This window comes from Thamnophis sirtalis, unplaced genomic scaffold (assembly GCF_051295495.1).
Source record: "Thamnophis sirtalis isolate CommonGarterSnake01/CBP01778 unplaced genomic scaffold, rThaSir2_p1.2 scaffold_15, whole genome shotgun sequence".
Lineage (NCBI taxonomy): Eukaryota > Metazoa > Chordata > Lepidosauria > Squamata > Natricidae > Thamnophis > Thamnophis sirtalis.
Window position 1 is genome coordinate 19,800,321 of NW_028261395.1, and position 18,518 is coordinate 19,818,838.

The 18,518-nt window shown below is 43.8% G+C and overlaps 1 protein-coding gene across 10 annotated transcripts in view; it reads left to right on the top strand.

Moving 5' to 3' along the window:
- Positions 1-18,518, top strand: part of ANK3 (ankyrin 3) — a 195,382-nt gene that overhangs the window by 123,357 nt on the left and 53,507 nt on the right. For all 10 annotated transcript variants that reach the window (XR_015695133.1, XM_087702133.1, XM_087702134.1 and 7 more), the window contains 3 exons: positions 6,413-6,536; positions 11,768-11,870; positions 15,858-15,964. Coding sequence is in view for 9 of the 10 variants with exons in the window: in XM_087702133.1 (XP_087558259.1) it covers positions 6,413-6,536; positions 11,768-11,870; positions 15,858-15,964 (334 nt within the window). In the remaining variant the exon portion in view is untranslated. The remainder of the gene's footprint in view (positions 1-6,412; positions 6,537-11,767; positions 11,871-15,857; positions 15,965-18,518) is intronic.

Below are 18,518 nucleotides of genomic sequence, written 5' to 3' on the forward strand. Positions count from 1 at the left end.
CAGCCTGTACATTTACAAACAAACGTATTAAGGGCCTCCCAACAACAGGAAGAAAAACCTTGAGTCCCCAATCCTTGGAGAATATGAAGAACAAACTAGCACTTACTAGCTGCCACGTCTATAACACACAATACTTGGCTGTGTCTTTATAAATGTTTGCCTTAGAACCACAGACAAATTAGACTGGTTGGGGAGGGAGGTGCCTGCCTCGTACAGGGCAACAAGTCCACAAGGCAATGAGGAAAAACAGAATCAATTACTTTTGTTAGTCCTTTCTACAGCAGGGAGGTTTTCATTTTTGCTCAGGTCATTCTACGTTATTTTGGAGCAGGGTAGATAAAAATTAATTTTTTTTAAAATGAAAAAATTGGATTTTTAAAACATTTAAATTGGATTTTAAAATTTAAATCGGATTTTTTTTATTTTTATCAAATTTATTTTAATAAAATGCTTTTGGAGTAAAAATCTATCTAAAAATAGGTTTCTATTTAAGATACATTAATAATTCAGTTTATTCAGCATAAAATGGGGCTTAATTATGTAAGCATGAGGCTGTATATTCTGCAATATTTACATTTTGGTAAACTCATTCAATGAATCCAAGCTCTGCAAGCTGAAATAACATTCACTGTATTGATACATTCACACAATTTCAGAGTAACCATGGGATAAATCATAAAACAAAGTTCAGGGAATATTCCTTTATTCCCCTTGTTTTGCAAATCTATGTAGACTACAAACTGTATGATTGTTTGAAGAGAAATGCATCTGTACCACCAGGCTCTAAGTGTGAGGAGGAAGGGCAAGCCGTAAAAATGAAAGGGAAACCTTTTAAGCAGCTTATAAATATAATATTAAAGAGCACCTGTCATTTCAGATCCATCATGGCAGTATCCACTCACCTGCTGCCTGCCATGTCCCTCACCTTGTGTCCCTGCCGCATCACCAGCCGTCCCATTAAAGTGAATGGGACTGTTGGTCAACAGAGGGTCAGAGGAAGAGCCGCTGCGGGATAGAGATGACAGCTGCTCTTTAAAAATTATGATTTAAATCGAGTTGATTTAAATCAAGCCTTTTACTAGTGATTTAAATCGTGGTTTAAATTGACTTGATTTAAATCAAATCCACCCTGTTTTGGAGTATCCATCTTCAATGCCTGCTGAAAGAGGGGGTAAAACTCAAGACAGCTTCTGGTGGCCTTGTGAACACATCTGGAGAGCTTTCGTAACAGAATGGAAGGGGTTAGCCATGGGTGTCTTCTAGAGTATTTCTCAGGGTTTGTGGTCCAATGTAGAGTATAGGATTTCCTGGTTGGCTTTCATTTAAGCATGAACCAAGTTGAATCTTGTATAGCTTCTTTTTCCTTGAATTGCTGCTCCATGCTGGGAACAGAAGAGTTACTAGTGCAAAATATAGTCCCACAGGGCCCATCATGTGAGAGCCAAAGCACTCAGATGCAAGTATTTTTTTTAGTAAGGCTAGAGATGTACGTTCTTACAAGAAGTACAGAAGTACAGTATCACAGGTCTAGTTTTCTGTTAAACTCACTAAGCGCCCACTACTTTTTCTCATATTGATGAATAAGTTCAATAAATAACTCAGTTACAGTGGCAAAGGCTGCATCATTAGAAGACTTGAAGGATCCATTAGGGCAGGGGTGTCCAAACTTGGGAACTTTAAGACTTGTGGAATTCAACTCCCAGAATTCCCCAGCCAGGCTGGGAGTTGAAGTCCACAAGTCTTAAAGTTCCCAAGTTTGGACACCCCTGCATTATGGACAGAGAAATCACAAAGAAAATTGTTTTGGTACCGTCCTTGTCTTAGAATTTCCCAGTCTAGTCAACAGGGTTTTCTTCCCAGTAGCTTCTCCTCCAATTCCTAATCTGCTCCAACCTGGCGGGATTATCTGAGATCTGTCAAGGTCAAGTAGGTGTTATAGTATGGGGAAAACCTCTGGTACCCCCCAGTAGCTCCATGGGGACAGCAGATGTTCACAGACTTTGCAAAACTGAAAACTTATAATGCAGTTGTTGTTTTAGCTTTTTGTTTTTGTAAGAAAAATTGTAATTCTGGTCTTTAACATAATTTGGGACAGCCAAATCCACCGCTGTGTACATTTGACACAGAAACCAAATCAAGCCCCAATCCTTTTGTAAGAAAACTCTGACACCATTTGCATCCCAAAACTTCGGAGGCCAAAAATACTGCATTCTTTAGGAAAGATAAAATGGGAAGCCAGAAAGAGGGTGTCCTGGAGATCATTCCTTCTTTTTTTTTTTTAAATTCAATCAGCAAATTGAGAAAAGGAAGAAAGGTCTTTTAAATAAACTGGACTTTTGAGAGTGCTGGACAAGTGGTCCAGTGCCAGAAGAGATGATGGGAATGGCTTGAAAGCCAAAGAAAGGCCCACAAGCCAACTCTGAGCTACTCCACACTTTCTCCTCTGCTGGCCTTCAGACAACAGCTTGTGTTTTCAGTTGGTGCCCTCCTCTCCCTTGCATTGTGGCGGTTAATGATTAGCCAAAGTAGTTGGAGTCCCTGGCCAGTTCAGGAGACAAAGCAGATCCCAAAAGCCTTTCCTTCCCCACCTAAAGAGATCTGGGAATCCTCTGGATGCTGGAGAGGCAGGCCCCCCTTTTCTCAGCTGTTCGTCCCTGGCAGCATCGCCGCCCCCGCTCCTGAGGGCTGATGCGCATTTTTGTTGGGTTTCCGCCTGTCCCAGGCCTGCAGGCTTCGCCCAGAAGGGAGTTTCAAGTTACAGGGCGAAGGGGAGGCGAAGCGAAGCCGCCCGACACCCAAGCGGTGCCCTCATTTCCATACAAATCACTGGCTCGCCCGCCCGCCCGCCTCCGGGGTGCCGCTACGCTGCCTGGTCCTTTCTGCCCGGCCGGCCGGCCGCGTCGGAAGAATGCCGAGAGGAGGAGGCAGGCGGGCTGGTTCGGTGGCCTCTTCCCTCCGGCAGCTGCTGTCCGCTTAGAGCTGTGGGGAGCCCGCCGGGGAGGCTGGGAAGAGGAAGGCGCCCGGCTCCCCAGCGCACGTGCAGACGCGGCTTTGAGGCGGCCGGAAAGCGAGGATCCTCCTAAATCCGATGCTGCTTTGGCGGCTGAGGATCAACCACAGCAGGAGCGGCAGCAGCGCTAAGAGCTCGAGGGGCCGGCCGCGGGCGGAGAAGACCCGGAGGCTGAGGACGAGGCCGGCGGAGATGGCTCTCCAAGGCAGTAAGACCCTCCGTGGTTCTCCCCCCGCTCCCCCACTTCGGGTGTCAGGGACTGGGACATACGTGGACTTTTTCCAAGTGGATCTCGAACGGAGCGCAGTTGGCGGAGAAGGGGGAGAAAGTTGATCTCGGACTTTGTGGTTGGCGGGGCGGGTATTTTTAGTCTGGCCTGAGAGTTAAAAGCGGGACTCCGGTCATGTTGTTCAACACACACCCTCCGCCCCCTCCCTTGCAAGGGGGCTTAGCCTAAAATCCACAGTGGTGGAGGAGGGGAAGGAGGACAAAAAGCAAAGCGGGCTTCGTTCAGCCAGCTTGGGAAACCTCCAGGGGTAACTCCGATTTGTAGGTTACTGGTGGCACCTCCATCCACCTGGAGGAGGAATGATAGCTGGCCCTCTTGATTTAAGTGGACATTAGGCGGGTATCTCAGACTATCTTTGTAGCTGATGGAATGTGGCTTTGAGGAGAGGGGAGAGATGGGGAGAGAGTTAACCCCTGGTGCCTCTGTTGTCTTCTGGTTCAGGTTGATGAAGGAACCTTCACTAGAGTTTCATAGCTGGTGGGATTTAAGACCACCAACAGCCCCCACTCCCCCCCCCCCCATTAAAGCCCATGGCTCTTTTATGTGGGTGGCTGCTTTAATGGGATATTTTACTTACATGGTTGTAGAATAGGGCTCATAAACTGGTCTTTATCTGGATTATAATAATGAGGCAAGGCAAATGCTTTAAAGGAAACTCAAGTGCTGTAGGTTCAATATTTTATTTTCAAAAAACAAACACCTAGTCGTCAAGTGTAGGATGTGTGGTATCTAAGCCACATTTACAAGGAAGAATTTATTTTGGTTCTCACCTCCCGACACGGAAATCAAGGAAAAGTGAGGTGGGATTTCATTTCATTTTTCTCAATATACACCTCCCAGGTTGCTATGAATTTCACTTTCTCAAACCAGGATGCAAAAATGTCATCTTCTGCCCCATAGATGGATCATCTGGTCTCTTCCCTGAGGAGTCTCTAGCAGAGAAGAGGGTTACAACAGAAGGGAGACCAAGTAGAGAGTTTCTTTCTTCTCCCTAAAACAGGGATGTCCAAATTTGGGAACTTTAAGACTTGTGGACTTCAATTCCCAGCTGGCTGGGGAATTCTGGGAATTAAAGTCCACAAGTCTTAAAGTTCTCAGGTTTGCACACCCCTGCCCTAAAAGAAGCCAAGTTTATTCCCTGCCTGTCAATAATCTGAGGTATCCTATATACATTGTGTCTGGTTGCATCTACCAAGGGTTTTGTTTCTTCTCTGGTTGGAGACCCAGTTCTTTGCTAAAGTCTGGTTCTTCCTGATCTGTATCACTCTGACTTGTATGTACCTCAAATAAAGCTGCTTAGCTCAGAATGTGAATCCAGCTTTGGTCTGCCCCGTCTTTCCTGGACCAACCTGGACCTTCCCACCTTGGAACCGAACTACAGACACTAAACTTCTTTTGCCTTGTTCCCCAGAAAGAGAAGGGACTTCATGTCTTTACCTCCCTGTGGACTCTCTGTGTCTGAATAAAAATATAAGAGACCTCATCTCCCATTCTTCCCCAGTTCAGACTGGGGGAGAATGGGAAGCCACTTGGAAGGCTGCAGGATGCTTCTTTTGGTCACCCTTGTCTCTTGCGATGAAATATCCCCAACAGAAGCTCCTGAGGAAAAAATGGAGAGTTAGGATTCCGGCAAAGTGAGGAGAGGGTGGGACTAAGGAAACATTCCGTGATTAAGTAAGATTACAGAGTAGAGCGGATGGCCCACCACAAATCTCTACATAAAGTTACACCCAGAATCTGAATCTGGAAAGAAAAACTTCCCAGCCATTTCTCTGGTTGGCACCAAACTGGACTTCCATTGTAACTTAAAAGCCGTGTGGACAGGTTTGGGAGGGAGGGAAGGGAGAGAGGGAGCAGGCTAGGAGAGATGGAAGCAGAAGGGGGTTCTTTGAAAAGCCAAATTTTGAAGGAGATGCTTGCTGGTTTTTGAGCCTCCATAACACTGGGCTACTGTATGGGCAAAACAGACCCATGACTGTCCTAGAGCTGGGGTCTCCAACCTTGGCAACTTTAAGACCTTTGGACTTCAACTCCCAGAATTCCTCATCCAGCTGTGTTAGCCAGCTGACCTAAGAGGATGTTCATTTTCATTTAAAAGTGATCACACTGGAAAGAAAAAGATCAGATTAACAGCTGGAGCCACCTGGATTGTACTTGTGGGGAGGTACCAGCCTAAGCAGGAGATTCTGAGGTAATTAATATTTCTAAGCTTAACCTTCAGGGGATGGATTATAAGGCAGGGACGGAAGAATGAAAGGAAAGAGTTGGTTTTAAAGTTCCTTAAATTTGGGCTGAGCATCTGGAGGCCAAGAAGCCCACAGGAGATCACCTTCTGAGGCGTTCAGAAAGCAGCTGCCCAGCTGCGCCCCTGTTGTGAGTTGAGGTGAAACATGACACAGGGACTCCTTTGCCTTTATTAGGTGTTCTGGATGTCACCTGTTTGTGTCTCTCCTTTTTTTTTTAAAGGCTGTTGTTCAAGATGATGATTAATCCATGAGATAACATTAGGCTCAATCTCATGCGTGAGATGCATAATGCTCTCTGCTTTGGCATGTACACAGAGAAGGGTGCTTTCTATTCTTCATTATGAAGGAAGATTCCTCTCTTTTTTAAAAAAAAAATTATTTGACATTTTCCAAACATTAAAATTACAATTATACTTTTACAGTTTTCTGTTATTGGTATTTCTTTTTTTCTGATTTTGGGTTTTCCATTTTCCATTCTATTATTTTATACATATTCTTCTTTGTTTCATACTTTCTCATTTTTACAATATATACATCTATGTACAATATTTCCATCTCTATTGCTTTCTAAATATATGCCATCTCTTTTCATTGTGTTTGCTACGTGTTCCTTATTTCATTGATTTTACATCTCTTTTCAAGCCAGTTATACCACCTCTCTTTTTTTTAAACAAGGAAGAAATAGATAATGGTTGATGTTTATCACCCTTCAGCAGGCCAGACTCTCTCTGTGTGTGGTTGTGTGTGTGTGGTTGTGTGTATGTATGTGGTTGTGTGACTTTTATTTCCTAGAAAGGGTTTTAAAGCTGGACACCCCAATGTTTTGGGATATGCTCCTGAGTTCCACTCACTGTTTTCTGCCGGCAGGTGAAGATGCAATGACGGGTGACACGGACAAGTATCTCGGGCCGCAGGATCTCAAAGAATTGGGGGATGATTCTCTGCCTGCCGAAGGATACGTGGGCTTCAGTCTGGGAGCCCGGTCTGCCAGGTACGAGCATGCTCTCCTCCTTAAGCATCTTCTTGCAGAAAACATGACTTTCTGCAGAAGTTCATTCTAGTCCCGTAATGTCACGGTTGCTTCCAGCCTTTCAATGATGCCTTCATTGTTTCCATTCATCTCTGCCCTGCTTTTCGCCAGAGTTCTGCTATGGCGAAAGAGGACCTCTATAATCCACCTCTTCCGTTCCACCACATTCAATAGGTCCATTCATTGATTCAGGTGAATGAATCACCACTTCTCCTGGGTATCTGCTCACACCCTAGAGCCATCAGAAGTTTCTTTTGGAAACAGAGGATACCTTTGTGTGTGACTCCCATAGTGGAGCCACCCAGGCCCATTTTGACAGGTCCCCCCCCCAACCCCTGGTTGGTCGGATGTCTCTGAGGCCATTTGGTAGTTAATGGCTTCATTTCCCCCCAAAGAATGCATTATCACCCCCATGGATCATGATCACTATCTCAATTTGTTTGCCAGTTGCTGCCTTGCTGCCAAAGCCCTTCACCAGCTTTTGTTTCGAAAGGAATGCTCTGCTTTCTTGCAAGGGAGGGAATTGGGTCATGGGCTGCCCTCTTGCCATGGTGGGATGAGCAAAAAGCCCATATTAGCAAGGGAATCTTCCAATTTGCTAGGCTTGAAACCTATGAAACCATCATTTTGGAGATGATTTTCTCAGTTGGGAAAGAGGAGTCAGTTTACAGGCGGTGGAATTGTGAGGCTAATAATTAAACCCTCCCTAGCTCTGCCCCGAGGACATTTTCCTATAGCTTAATGATTGCTTGTAGAAAGTCCTTTCATTATCTGACAGCGAGTGGCATCTTCCCCCAAAGGCACAGTGTAGATGGGAGTGAATTTTGGGGGTGGTTCCTGGGTCTGTCTTGGTCCAGAAGCACGTGCCCCCACTTAACCCTTCAGACTCTTCCTTCGTGGGAAACTTTCTGATTTATGGAAATTGTTTACTCCGCTATTTCTCAAACCTTCCCAACTTGCAAGATTTGTGGACCGGCTGGGGAATTCTGAGACTTGAAGTCCACTCACACTTTAAAGTTGCTGAGTTTGAGAAACACTGATTTACTCAATCGTATGTGAGTTCAGCATTGCACAACTCTGCCAGATAAACAGAAGTCTTTTGGATGTCCCAGATTTCTTATCCAAATAGTGTAACATTCCACTGGTGGAGTTATTATTCGGGCTCTTATTCCACAAAATGTAAAGTGTGGCTTCAGTTGTTTTAACAAAGAATATTTTAATAGTAATCTAGTGAGTAGTATTTACTGGAAGAACGAACAATGAATGAACACATCCACACATCCCAAAGATATTTATGGAATGTTAATCTGTCACTTCCCTAGTCTCCCTCCCTTAGGATCAGAGCTGCTTAGCTGACTTTATTGCTCTTTGGTAGAACCTCAAATTTTAACTGGTTCACCTAAGATGAGCACAACTGTAATAAAGCAATTCTTTATATCTAAGCGACAAATGCAAATTGTGATCAGAACCATTTAAACCAATAGCAACTATCATGTCACTTAGTTTACCTAAAATAGGTGAATCTTGAGGGTTTTGTTAAGGACCTAACTGCTGAAGTGGACTTCCGATAGTCCACTTCCATTTCGGAGCTGCAGAGCTCCTACACTAAAGCCTTTTAAGTCTTGTTGATTAGCATTTTAAATTGGCTTTACATGTATGTTGGCTGAAACTGATTGGTAGAATGTAAGTATTGCATGAATTTCTTCTATCAGCAGTCAGGCAATAGTAGCAGAAGTGTTGGGACCCTGCACATATATTTTGGGGCAGCCTCTTGACTGGAGCCCTCAGAAGACCATGGTCAGGTTTCTCCTGAAAAGGTGAGAACTGACCATCCCTGACCATTGCTTTCCTGATGGCCTTGGGATGCAGCTGACCCAGGAGGACATCAACATGATTTATTGGGACTGTCTAGGAGAGATCAGCCCATCTAAAACCTGTTGCAACCCTCTAGGAGCAGCTCATAAGGATACCGTGCTAAGAACTGCCTAACAGCTTCATGGCAAGTGGTACATACCTTAAATGCATCCTTCATTGATAAACAGGGTCACACTATTCTCTCTTTAGCCCTTTCCTTGTGTAAGTCACATGTCAGGGGTCTCATAAAAGGTTTTGCCATAAAAATAAACTAAAAAGAAGGTTGGGGTATATTTTAGGAAGAGCCATGTCAGTGTTATTTGGCACTGAAAAGGTTTTGCCCAGAAGATCAGATCAGAAAATAACTAGATCTCTGCTAGGTTTCTTCAGTGGTGACCTTATTAGTACATCATTCTTACCACTAAACCATCTCTGAACAATTAACCTCCCCCGAGGCTTAATCACCCACCCAATTTTGACAGTATCAAAAGTAGACTTTTGCATAGACCCATGAAGTCTCCATGCCACTGGCTATGGGGGCTCAGTCCAGGGGGGCCTTGTGGTTGAGCAGCATCTGGTTCTCCAGCCTGAGAGCTGTTCCTGTCGTCCCACAGGAACTGAGAACATGACAGGAGGTTGCATTAGGTCGGAAATTGTCCATGTAGCCAAATCACATTGATTCCTATTGGAAGGTCTCCAGGATCACAAACAGAGTGTTTCCCCATCTTCTCCTACCTAAAGTCCCTTGGATGGAGATTTTATGTAGCCACCTGGATTTCTTTTCAGTAGATGGGCATTTACATAGATTTCTTTAATAAATAAACCATTAAAAACCAAAGAATTTTGTTCCATCACTAAGTGGGAAAATCAACCAAAGAAGCTTTTTTTTCTTTTTTCTTTTCTCCCCCCCTCTCCCCCAATTTGGTGGCTATGTCATCCAGCTCTGGCACTGTGCTTATTTTCCACTGATTCTTTGCTTTCTATTTCCCCTCCTTTTTCTTCTTTTCCCTTTCCCCTTGTACATTTCTAAACCTAGTCCTAAGGTCAGGTAAGGAAGCATGGCCGCAGCCTGGTAACGGTTCTCTGATTTTTGCCATTTCTCATTCCCCTGCTTGCTTGTGGTTTTCTTTTTTTTTTGAGTTAGCACCTCAGCATATCATGGCTCCTCGATTGCATCCAAATAATGCTGTTTTCATGACTGCAGTGAAATGCCCTCCAGGGGGCGGGGGGGTGTATTATAGCGCTTAATGGCTTGATAAGATGGACAGCTTTAATAATCCACCAAATTCTCTACTTTTTCAAGATGGTGGCCAATCCATGAGATAAAAATTCTAAAAGCGACGGGGTTTTGTAGAAAACCCAATTTGGGAAGGTTTACTGAGAAGAGCAGAGTGCATGTCATTGTCATACACTGTTAAGCCACTTATGCATTCTTATTTTTTTAAAGTTGGCCCCCAGACATTCTTCTGTTTGCTGAATGCATATTATTTGACCTTTTTCTTTTCTTTTCTCCCTTGCAACAGTAAGCATTTTTTTTAACGTGGCATGTCTTCTAACGTTTGCTCTATGTAACTTCCAGGATTAAAACGTACATAGTCTTTGTTTTGGTGGATTCCGATTGTTTTCCTCCAAACTTCAGGAGAAGATGCTAGGTTGGCACATTCATCCCATTGTATCCCTTGCATACAATGAAGAGGCAATCTTACCAGGAGACGGATGTTCCCCTTCTGCCTCCTACCTCACGCCATTGTCCACTGGGCTAAGCTCTTGAACTCATGTTTATAAAGGACAGCCTCCTAATCTCAACCGTGGAATTTGAACCACTTAATTCTGAAAGCTTAGCCGGGGATCTCTCCTTTCTTCCTGATAGCCAGTTCATCTGAAAGGCCTGAGGTTGGAATGGGCTGCTTTTGAGCAAGATGCTTTTCCTTGTTGTGGTACACCTGGCTAGGTAGCTCAGTGGCTAAGACGATGAGCTTGTCGATCAGAAAGGTCGGCAGTTTGGCGGTTCGAATCCCTAGTATAGGTCTCCTACGTGAGCAGGGGATTGGTCTAGATGACCTCTAAGGTCACTTCCAACTCTGTTATTGAAGTGGAAGTTCAGAGTGTGCTTCAAGTGCACAGCCAGTCATCAGGGGGCAGGATCCTCTTAAGGTTAGGGCAGTCAGTTCTTAAGGTGGGGTCTTCCCTTTCGAAGAAGGCCAGTGTAGCCTCTGAGAACTCAATTCTTTAAACCAGTGGTAGTCAACCTGGTCCTTACCGCCCACTAGTGGGCGTTCCAGCTTTCATGGTGGGCGGTAGGGGTTTTGTCCGATACTGAAGCACTTTCCTTTTTTTTAATTTAATTGACTTTAAAAACAATTTTCATAGCATTATTTAAAAACATTTTTGTTAGGTTTTCATAAAATCACCATTACTGTGGAACCGGTGGGTGGTTAGAAAATTGTACTACTAACAGAGATCCAAAAGTGGGCGGTAGGTATAAAAAGGTTGACTACCCCTGCTTTAAACCAACATGGAAAGATTCTCAATAAATCGTTGAGTTAAACTTCAGAATAGAGCTACCATAATTAATGAGGAAATGGGTTTTTTTTCTATGCTAACCAAAATATTTCTAAATCGTTCCTTGTTTTACAAACTCTTAGCTGGGCATGGTTAGATGCACAAAATAATATTTTTGTGTGATGCAAAATAAAATAAATCCACAGTCCTAAGGTGCCATCATTTGGAAGGGCAAAGTAAATAATTGACTAAAGAAGTATCTACATAAGGGAAGAGGTCTAGGCTAGAGAAACTGAACAGTAGTTTTGAGAAAATTATCCTAAAGCTTGCATCTGTATAAATTTTGGAATAAAACTAAATTTGGAATAAATCATAAATTCAAAGTGATTACATTGCCCATTGAAATCAATCATGGTTATACTTTACTCGGATTAAACAATTAAATAATACAATGGTAATTGTACACCTAGTGTATATCGGACTTCAACGTGCATTTTTGCCACATTCAAATAGATGCCCTCTGATTTTAAATGGATAAAATAGCTGTTAAAGCAGCTCCTAATTTCTGCTGAGAGACATCATCCGAAGGCTTCCTTTGTCTAAATGAAATTGCCAGAATAAATGATGAAACTCTTCAGACTTTGTCAACGGGGGCAGGAGGGAATCACTAAAATCTTCATGGAAACTACACTTGTAGCATTTTTAAACTCTTCCAACATTAGTTACAGGTGGTTTAGGGACTTGAGCTTACTCCCTGGAAGTTGCATGAATTAATTTTTCTTTTGTTCATCTCATCCTCATCATCACATACTCTGATAAATTGTAAATACAACCAGCCTCCGCTCCTTCAGTTCGGATAGGTCCTACACCTTGAACAGAAGCTCTTACACCCGGGACAGCGTGATGATAGAAGAACTTTTGGTGCCACCAAAAGACACGGTGAGTTCCTTGTGACTCTGGCTGGGAAGAGGGAGGGATTTAAATACACCCTTTTTGCAGTCCTTCATCTTGGTTGGACTGGGGCTGCCATCCTTACCACTCAGCACAACCTGGGCATGCTTCCTGGAATCTTTAGCTGAGCCAATTAGGTGGGGAGGAGATGGACAAGACATTTCCTCTTTATTTTCCTATTGTAATAATGTATGTGCTGCTTTAATTCAATCAATTCAAGCCAAAACTTGATGTTTTTGGCATAAATTTGTGACGTACCAAAGTGAAAATGCCCTATAACAGCGATGGCAAACCTTTTTTGGCTTGCATGCCATAAGGGGGGGGAGCGTACAGGGGTTGTGCGCGGGTGTGCAGCACCCAAAATGCAATGTGCGACACCCCCCCAGTGCACATGCGCACATGGGAGGCGCTCCCCCCCATTTTATGCATGCTTTTTTCACCCTCCCAGGCTCCAGAGGCTTTATAGGAGCCTGGGGAGGGTGAAAACAGCCTCCCCCCACCAGAGGCCCTCTGGAGGCTTCAGGGACCATCAGGAGGCTTCCCTGAAGCCTCTGGAGGGCAAAAAAAATGACCCTACGAGCAAACCGGAAGTCTGTTCCCGAACTTCCAGTTTGCTTATAGGGCCTGTTTTTTGCTCTCCGGAGGCTTCAGGGAAGCTCCTGAAGCCTCCGGAGGGCCTCCGTGGGGGGAGGCTCTTTTCGCCCTCCCCAGGCTCCTATAAAGCCTCTGGAGCCTAGGGAGGGCGAAAAATGGCTTTAAAAAAGGCTGAACTCAGCTGAACTAAGCTAGGAATTTCAGCTGGTCAAATACTTGGTAGCTTCATTTCTTTGACTGTCCATGATTCTTCATAAATTCCAGGTTTAAAAGTTCTCCATTTGTCAACCTTCCCAATTTTCGCGGTGGCTCAGTGGTTAAGACGCTGCGCTTGTTGATCGGAAAGGTCGGCAGTTTGAATCCCTAGTGCCGCATAACGGAGGGAGTTCCCGTTACTTGTTCCACCTTCTGCCAACCTAGCAGTTTGAAAGCACGTTAAAAATGCAAGTAGAAAAATAGGAACCACCTTTGGTGCGAAGGTAACAGCATTCTGTGTGCCTTCAGAATTGAGTCATGCTGACCACATGACCATGGAGACGTCTTCAGACAGCGCTGACTCTTCGGCTTTCAAATGCAGATGAACACTGCCCCCTAGATTCAGGAACGACTAGCACATATGTGCGAGGGGAATCTTTACCTATATTTGTATACTGCCACCCTCCATGGCTGTATAGAGTTAGAAACAACAACAAACAATGCATCAAAGATGAAATTTGAATTCTAGGCTAATGCATCAGTCAGCTGTTGATGTAATTAATCCATTAAAAGCAATCAACATTGCTGAGCCACAATTCCCAATAAACTTAGAGTGAAGGGCCCCTGAATATCAAAGTTCAGAAAGAGCCCGAGACCAATGTAGCCCATCCTTAGAATTCAGATTCTTAGATTGCTGTTACTGTTAATGGATGCCAGGTGACTAAACACAAGGTTAATTAAGCAGAATATCTGTGCATTTTATGTAGTATTGCCTTTAGTTTGCAGAGGTAAGGCTCCTATTTATGTCCTGAAATCACATCTGTAGTGAAATGTCCTTTGATTTGAGACATTGTGGAATTTGGATGCTTTTTTCCGGTAGTTCAGAGAGGAAGACCACTGAATAAGCTCTAGCTACAGTTGGTAGCCAGCACAGAAGTCTTCAACTAAATAACAAGATGCTGGTCATTTTTGCTAAATTAAACACACATTTCTACTGCGTTACACTCTAACAAAATAAGGGGCTGTGGCATCAGGACACAGGCAACATCTGATTGCTGTAGTTCTTCTACCCAGAAAGTGGTGGGTCCACAGGAGGAGGAGTTCAGTACAGTGAAAATAGTGGCCACAACAACTATGCAGTTGAAGCCCATATCTTGTTGGGTGTACTGAGTTCCAGGGGTGTACTAAGTTCCAGTGCTTCATCTTGATTCATCTGGCTATGATCTTGATTCAGGAACTGCCCAGCAGGCCAGTGGCCTTGAGTTCCATCAGACTAAGCTGAACTAGCTGTGAGGTTGCACAAGTTACAAGAGCACAGGCCACCATTACAGTAAGCTGTGCTACTACCTGGCAGACTGTGGTCTGACGTAGGCCTTTCACCCTTATTCCTCCTCCTCCGTTGGCTCAAAGATGTCTACCTTGGACTTCAGGTTGACTTTGTTGTGTTCACTTAACTGATGGAGCTGCCTCTTCTTTCCACTTTTGATAGAACACTAAATCTGGACCTACCAATAGCCTGGAAAGTGTCCATAGCAGGGGTGGGTTCCTGCCAGTTCTAACCTCTTCTATAGAAGAGGTTCCACAAATCTACCGTGCCGTTTAGAACTGGTTCCAGCTCTTTCCCCCCCGCCCATCCGCACCACATTTTTCCCGCCTGCCGCTCAATGATTGGCTGGCTCACCAAACGCCCCACCTGCCTCTGAGAGTCCTATCTAAACCTTAAAGCTGTCAAGTTTGAACATCCCTGTGGGTTTTTTTCTAAAGGGTTAGGGATGCAAGGGTCTTGTAACTTGACAGCTTTAAGACTTGCAACACTTCAATGCCAGAGCTTCTGAGCCAACATGACTGGAGGAGGAATTCTGGGAGTTGAAGTCCACAAGTCTTAAAGCTGTCAAGTTTGAACACCCCTGGGGTTTATTTTCTCTAAAGGGTTAAGGGTGCAAGGGTCTTGTAACTTGACAGCTTTAAGACTTGCGTGCTTCAAATGTCAGAGTTTCTGAGCCAACGTTTTGGTTGCTAAGCAAGAGCATTGTTAAGTGAATTTCAAAACATTTTACAAGTTGGCCACACCTACCCAGTCACATGGCCAGCAAGCCACTCCTACTCAGTCACATGGCTGGCAAGCCACTCTCACCCGGTCATATGGCTGGCAAGCCACTCCCACAAAGCAGGTCACACCTACAGAAGAGATTCTAAAAAATTTTGAAACCCACCACTGGTCCATAGCCAATCTGAACTTGTAAGTTCTCTGGCTGACCGCATCCATTTCTGCAGCATGCAGGAAAAGAAGCATTCTGAGAAATAGCAGACGATTTGCGTTAGAAATTTTGAATCTCCCTCCCCTTGATTATCAAGAGAGGTGGAAGGGAGAACCCTGGGCCTCGTGCCAGTCATGCTGTGTGTTGGGTATATGTCCCTTGTCTCTTAACATTGACACGTTGTTATAGGTGAGCCATCCATTTACTTGTAGCATAGGTTAGCAACCCTGGAGCTGCATGTGGCTCTTTCATCCCTCTGCTGCAGCTCCCTGTCACCGGTCAGCTCCACAATTGTTAGAGCTTTCGGTTAGGACAGGTAGAGGAAAAACGATGCTGCACTAGGAGGAGATTCTATGGTGGGGGAAACAGACTTCCTGTCAGCTGCAGAATTGAATGGAGGGATTCCATTTAGGACTGGTGTGGCTCTTTGAGTGTTTAAGGTTGCCGACCCCTGTCTTATAGGATAATATTATTGCAGTGAAGCAATTGCTGATGAGTTTGATTCCATTGGCTCATAGAGGTAGGGGTTTGGTGCCTGGGCAGAATGAAATCTCTTGTCCTCCTTGCATTTCTCTTCTGACAAAGGAAATGGATGGGCATTGTGTAGGGAGATGTAGGTCCAAAACCCCATTCAACCTAGAGATTTGGGAGACAATCGCTGCATAATCACCTTAGTGTTGCAACAATGGTAAGTGGAGAAGGGAGGTTTCTTTGGAGGAAAGATATCAGACAAAGCTAATGAGAGAGAAGAGAAGAGTTCTAACCATGTAAATAAAGCTGGCAAAGCATCCATCCAATGTAAAGCAATCACGGCTACCAGGACCATTTCTTCCAGAGAAACTTTCAAAGACTTGATTGTCATAAAGCACAGAATCTTTGTTTATTTTTGGGGTGAATTAATTGTTTCTTGTTGGCCATGTCTTTGAAGCCCCCGACATTACCTAGAGAAGTGGACTCGGATTCCCTCCGGCATTACAGCTGGGCTGCGGAGACCTTGGATAATGTTAATCTTGTGTCCAGCCCCATCCACTCAGGGTAAGTAGTTTGGATACTACCCTTCTTTCACTCAGGGTGAAACCAGGCAGCGCCTTGGAGGAGAGGGAATAATCTATTCACAGCGACCTTCCTTGACATACACTTCCTCCATACCAACTGTGGAATTTGATATTTATTGTTATTGAATGTCTGCACCACCATTGTGCTGCCACCAACACTTAGAACAGCTTAAAGTAATCAAGAGATACAGAACAGGAAGCCTAGCAATAAAGTTGATGCTTCTGATAGCAAAACAATGAAACTAACATCTTTAAAAGATTATTTTGACCTGTGCTTGAGCACCACTTCAACAGCCCAGAGCAAGAGAGAGATATATCAAGATAAGTAATTAGATGGCTTTTCAATTAAACATTTAAAGCCGTGAGTAGTCCTGTTCCATAATTAGACGATCCTGATTCATACCAGAGCCAAACCTCTTATCTTGCTCTGAGATTAGCTACTGGGATTAGAAGTCAAAACATTTCTCCTTCTAGTCCACAATGTGGTAAACATGTTTCAACCATGACTCAACTGGGTGTATTTGGAGGAACTGAAATAGTTGTGAGTTCCTTTGCCTTGGATGTATGGAAAAACCTTTTCATTTCCTGTATATCTAGAGATAGATGATAGATTGATAATTGATAGGTAGATAGGTAGGTAGATAGATAGATAGGTAGGTAGATAGGTAGGTAGGTAGGTAGGTAGGTAGGTAGGTAGATAGAGACAGACAGACAGACAGACAGACAGACAGACAGACAGACAGACAGAGATGCAAATTCTGACTCCATTCCTCTTAACTAATAAGAACCCTGGAAACTGCTTCAAATGCTAGTAGAGATGTGTATGTTCTGCTCATGGATGTGGCTGATTTTGCTTTATAACCTAACACTTCATGTTTTGTGAGCCAGAATCAGTAGAGAGGGAGGCTCAGAGCATACTATATACTAGGATTACAACAAGGAGTGGAACTCAACCTCCATGTTCATCTGCTGACTTTTCCCCCACTGAATAACTCTGAGCTCAAAAGTTGTGACTTTTGATTTAAAACTACATTATGGAACACAGCTATCTTATAAGATGAACATCTAATCTAGGGGTTCCTTTTTCATACCTGCACCAGTTGTATTAACTGTTACAAAGAAATTAGCAATTGATAATTAATTAGACTAGGTGCATGACAGAGAAATAGGTAGGTGTCAACAAAACAACTCACGTTTCATGAATTTCAGATCTATTTAAGCAAGATTTGATTTCCCAGTAAATTGAAAGATATATTATGCCCTTCAAAAAAGGAAATGTATTGTTCAAATGCTAGTAATAATCCTCTCAAAGTTTTTGAAGACTATTTTTAAATGTTTAGACATGTTTGCTATAATTACAAGGTAGCTTCCATTTCCTCTTCTTCCCTTCAAAAGTGTATCTATAATTAGAGCTAAAAGCAAAAATAATCTTCCTACCACCAAATCAAAATATGAACGAGGCTTTTAAAAAGATGTACAGTACAACTTTATTCTTCAGGACCTTTCCTAATCTTTGTCAGCCTTGTTTACTGGCTTATCCCAAATGGACAGCTTTATTTAAATTCATTCCAGGAGTACAGAAGTCTAGAATAAACTGTCTGGTTCCACGAAATGTCAACATTGTTTGAGGCACTATTAATATGGTGACAGTCATCTTCTTAGGTGATGCATCCAACATGCATGAAATAGAGATTGGGCAGCTGCATTTGAAAAGGGGCAGTTCTTTTCATATCGCTCCGAATGAGATTACTTTGCTTCCTTCCCTCTAAAAGTTAACTAGGAAACATTTCTGCAGCATGAAAAGTGCACTTTGATCTTTGCAGCGCTGCTCAATCTCTAGATTCCCACAACAGATTAAATAGTTGTGAATTGTGCGAGATGGCGAAGACGGCCATAAGCGAGTATTGTTCCTTCCCAATAACTCCCACCGGAAGGATTAACCAGCCAGTTCATAGAACGGTTGCCCCCAGCACCAGCTGTTAAAACCCGCACATCAGACACCAAAGACCAGCTGGGAAAATACTTCTTGGCCATACAAGATGAGAACTCTGTAGAGCAGCAATGTCTAACTCAAAGCCCGGGGGCTGCATACAGCTGGTGGGGGTGCTTAGATCTGGGCTGCTGGGCTGGGCTGGAAATAGCAAAGGACCAGGCCACAGTACCTCTGTTGGCAAAAATGGGACGTGCCCTCCCCTCCCCTCTCCTCCCCGCAACTGCTTTTGGCCTCCAGAGTGCTCCAGGAGGCTGTCCTTGACTGAGAAAGTTATAAAAAGGAGGAAAAGTAAAATATTTTACCTATCGATAGCCTAGGTCAACAATTTATAGTTCTAGTCTTCCTATGGAGTCAGGTTCTTGATCTGGTGTCTCTCTCTCTCTCTCTCCCTCTCTCCCTCCCTCCCTCTCTCTCTCTCTCTCTCTCTCACACACACACACACACACACACACACAAGGTGATCAAGTATTAAAAAAAACCAAAAGCACAGAAATCTACTCCTTCCTATTTTTATAAGTTTATAAAACCATGTCTGCGGAGG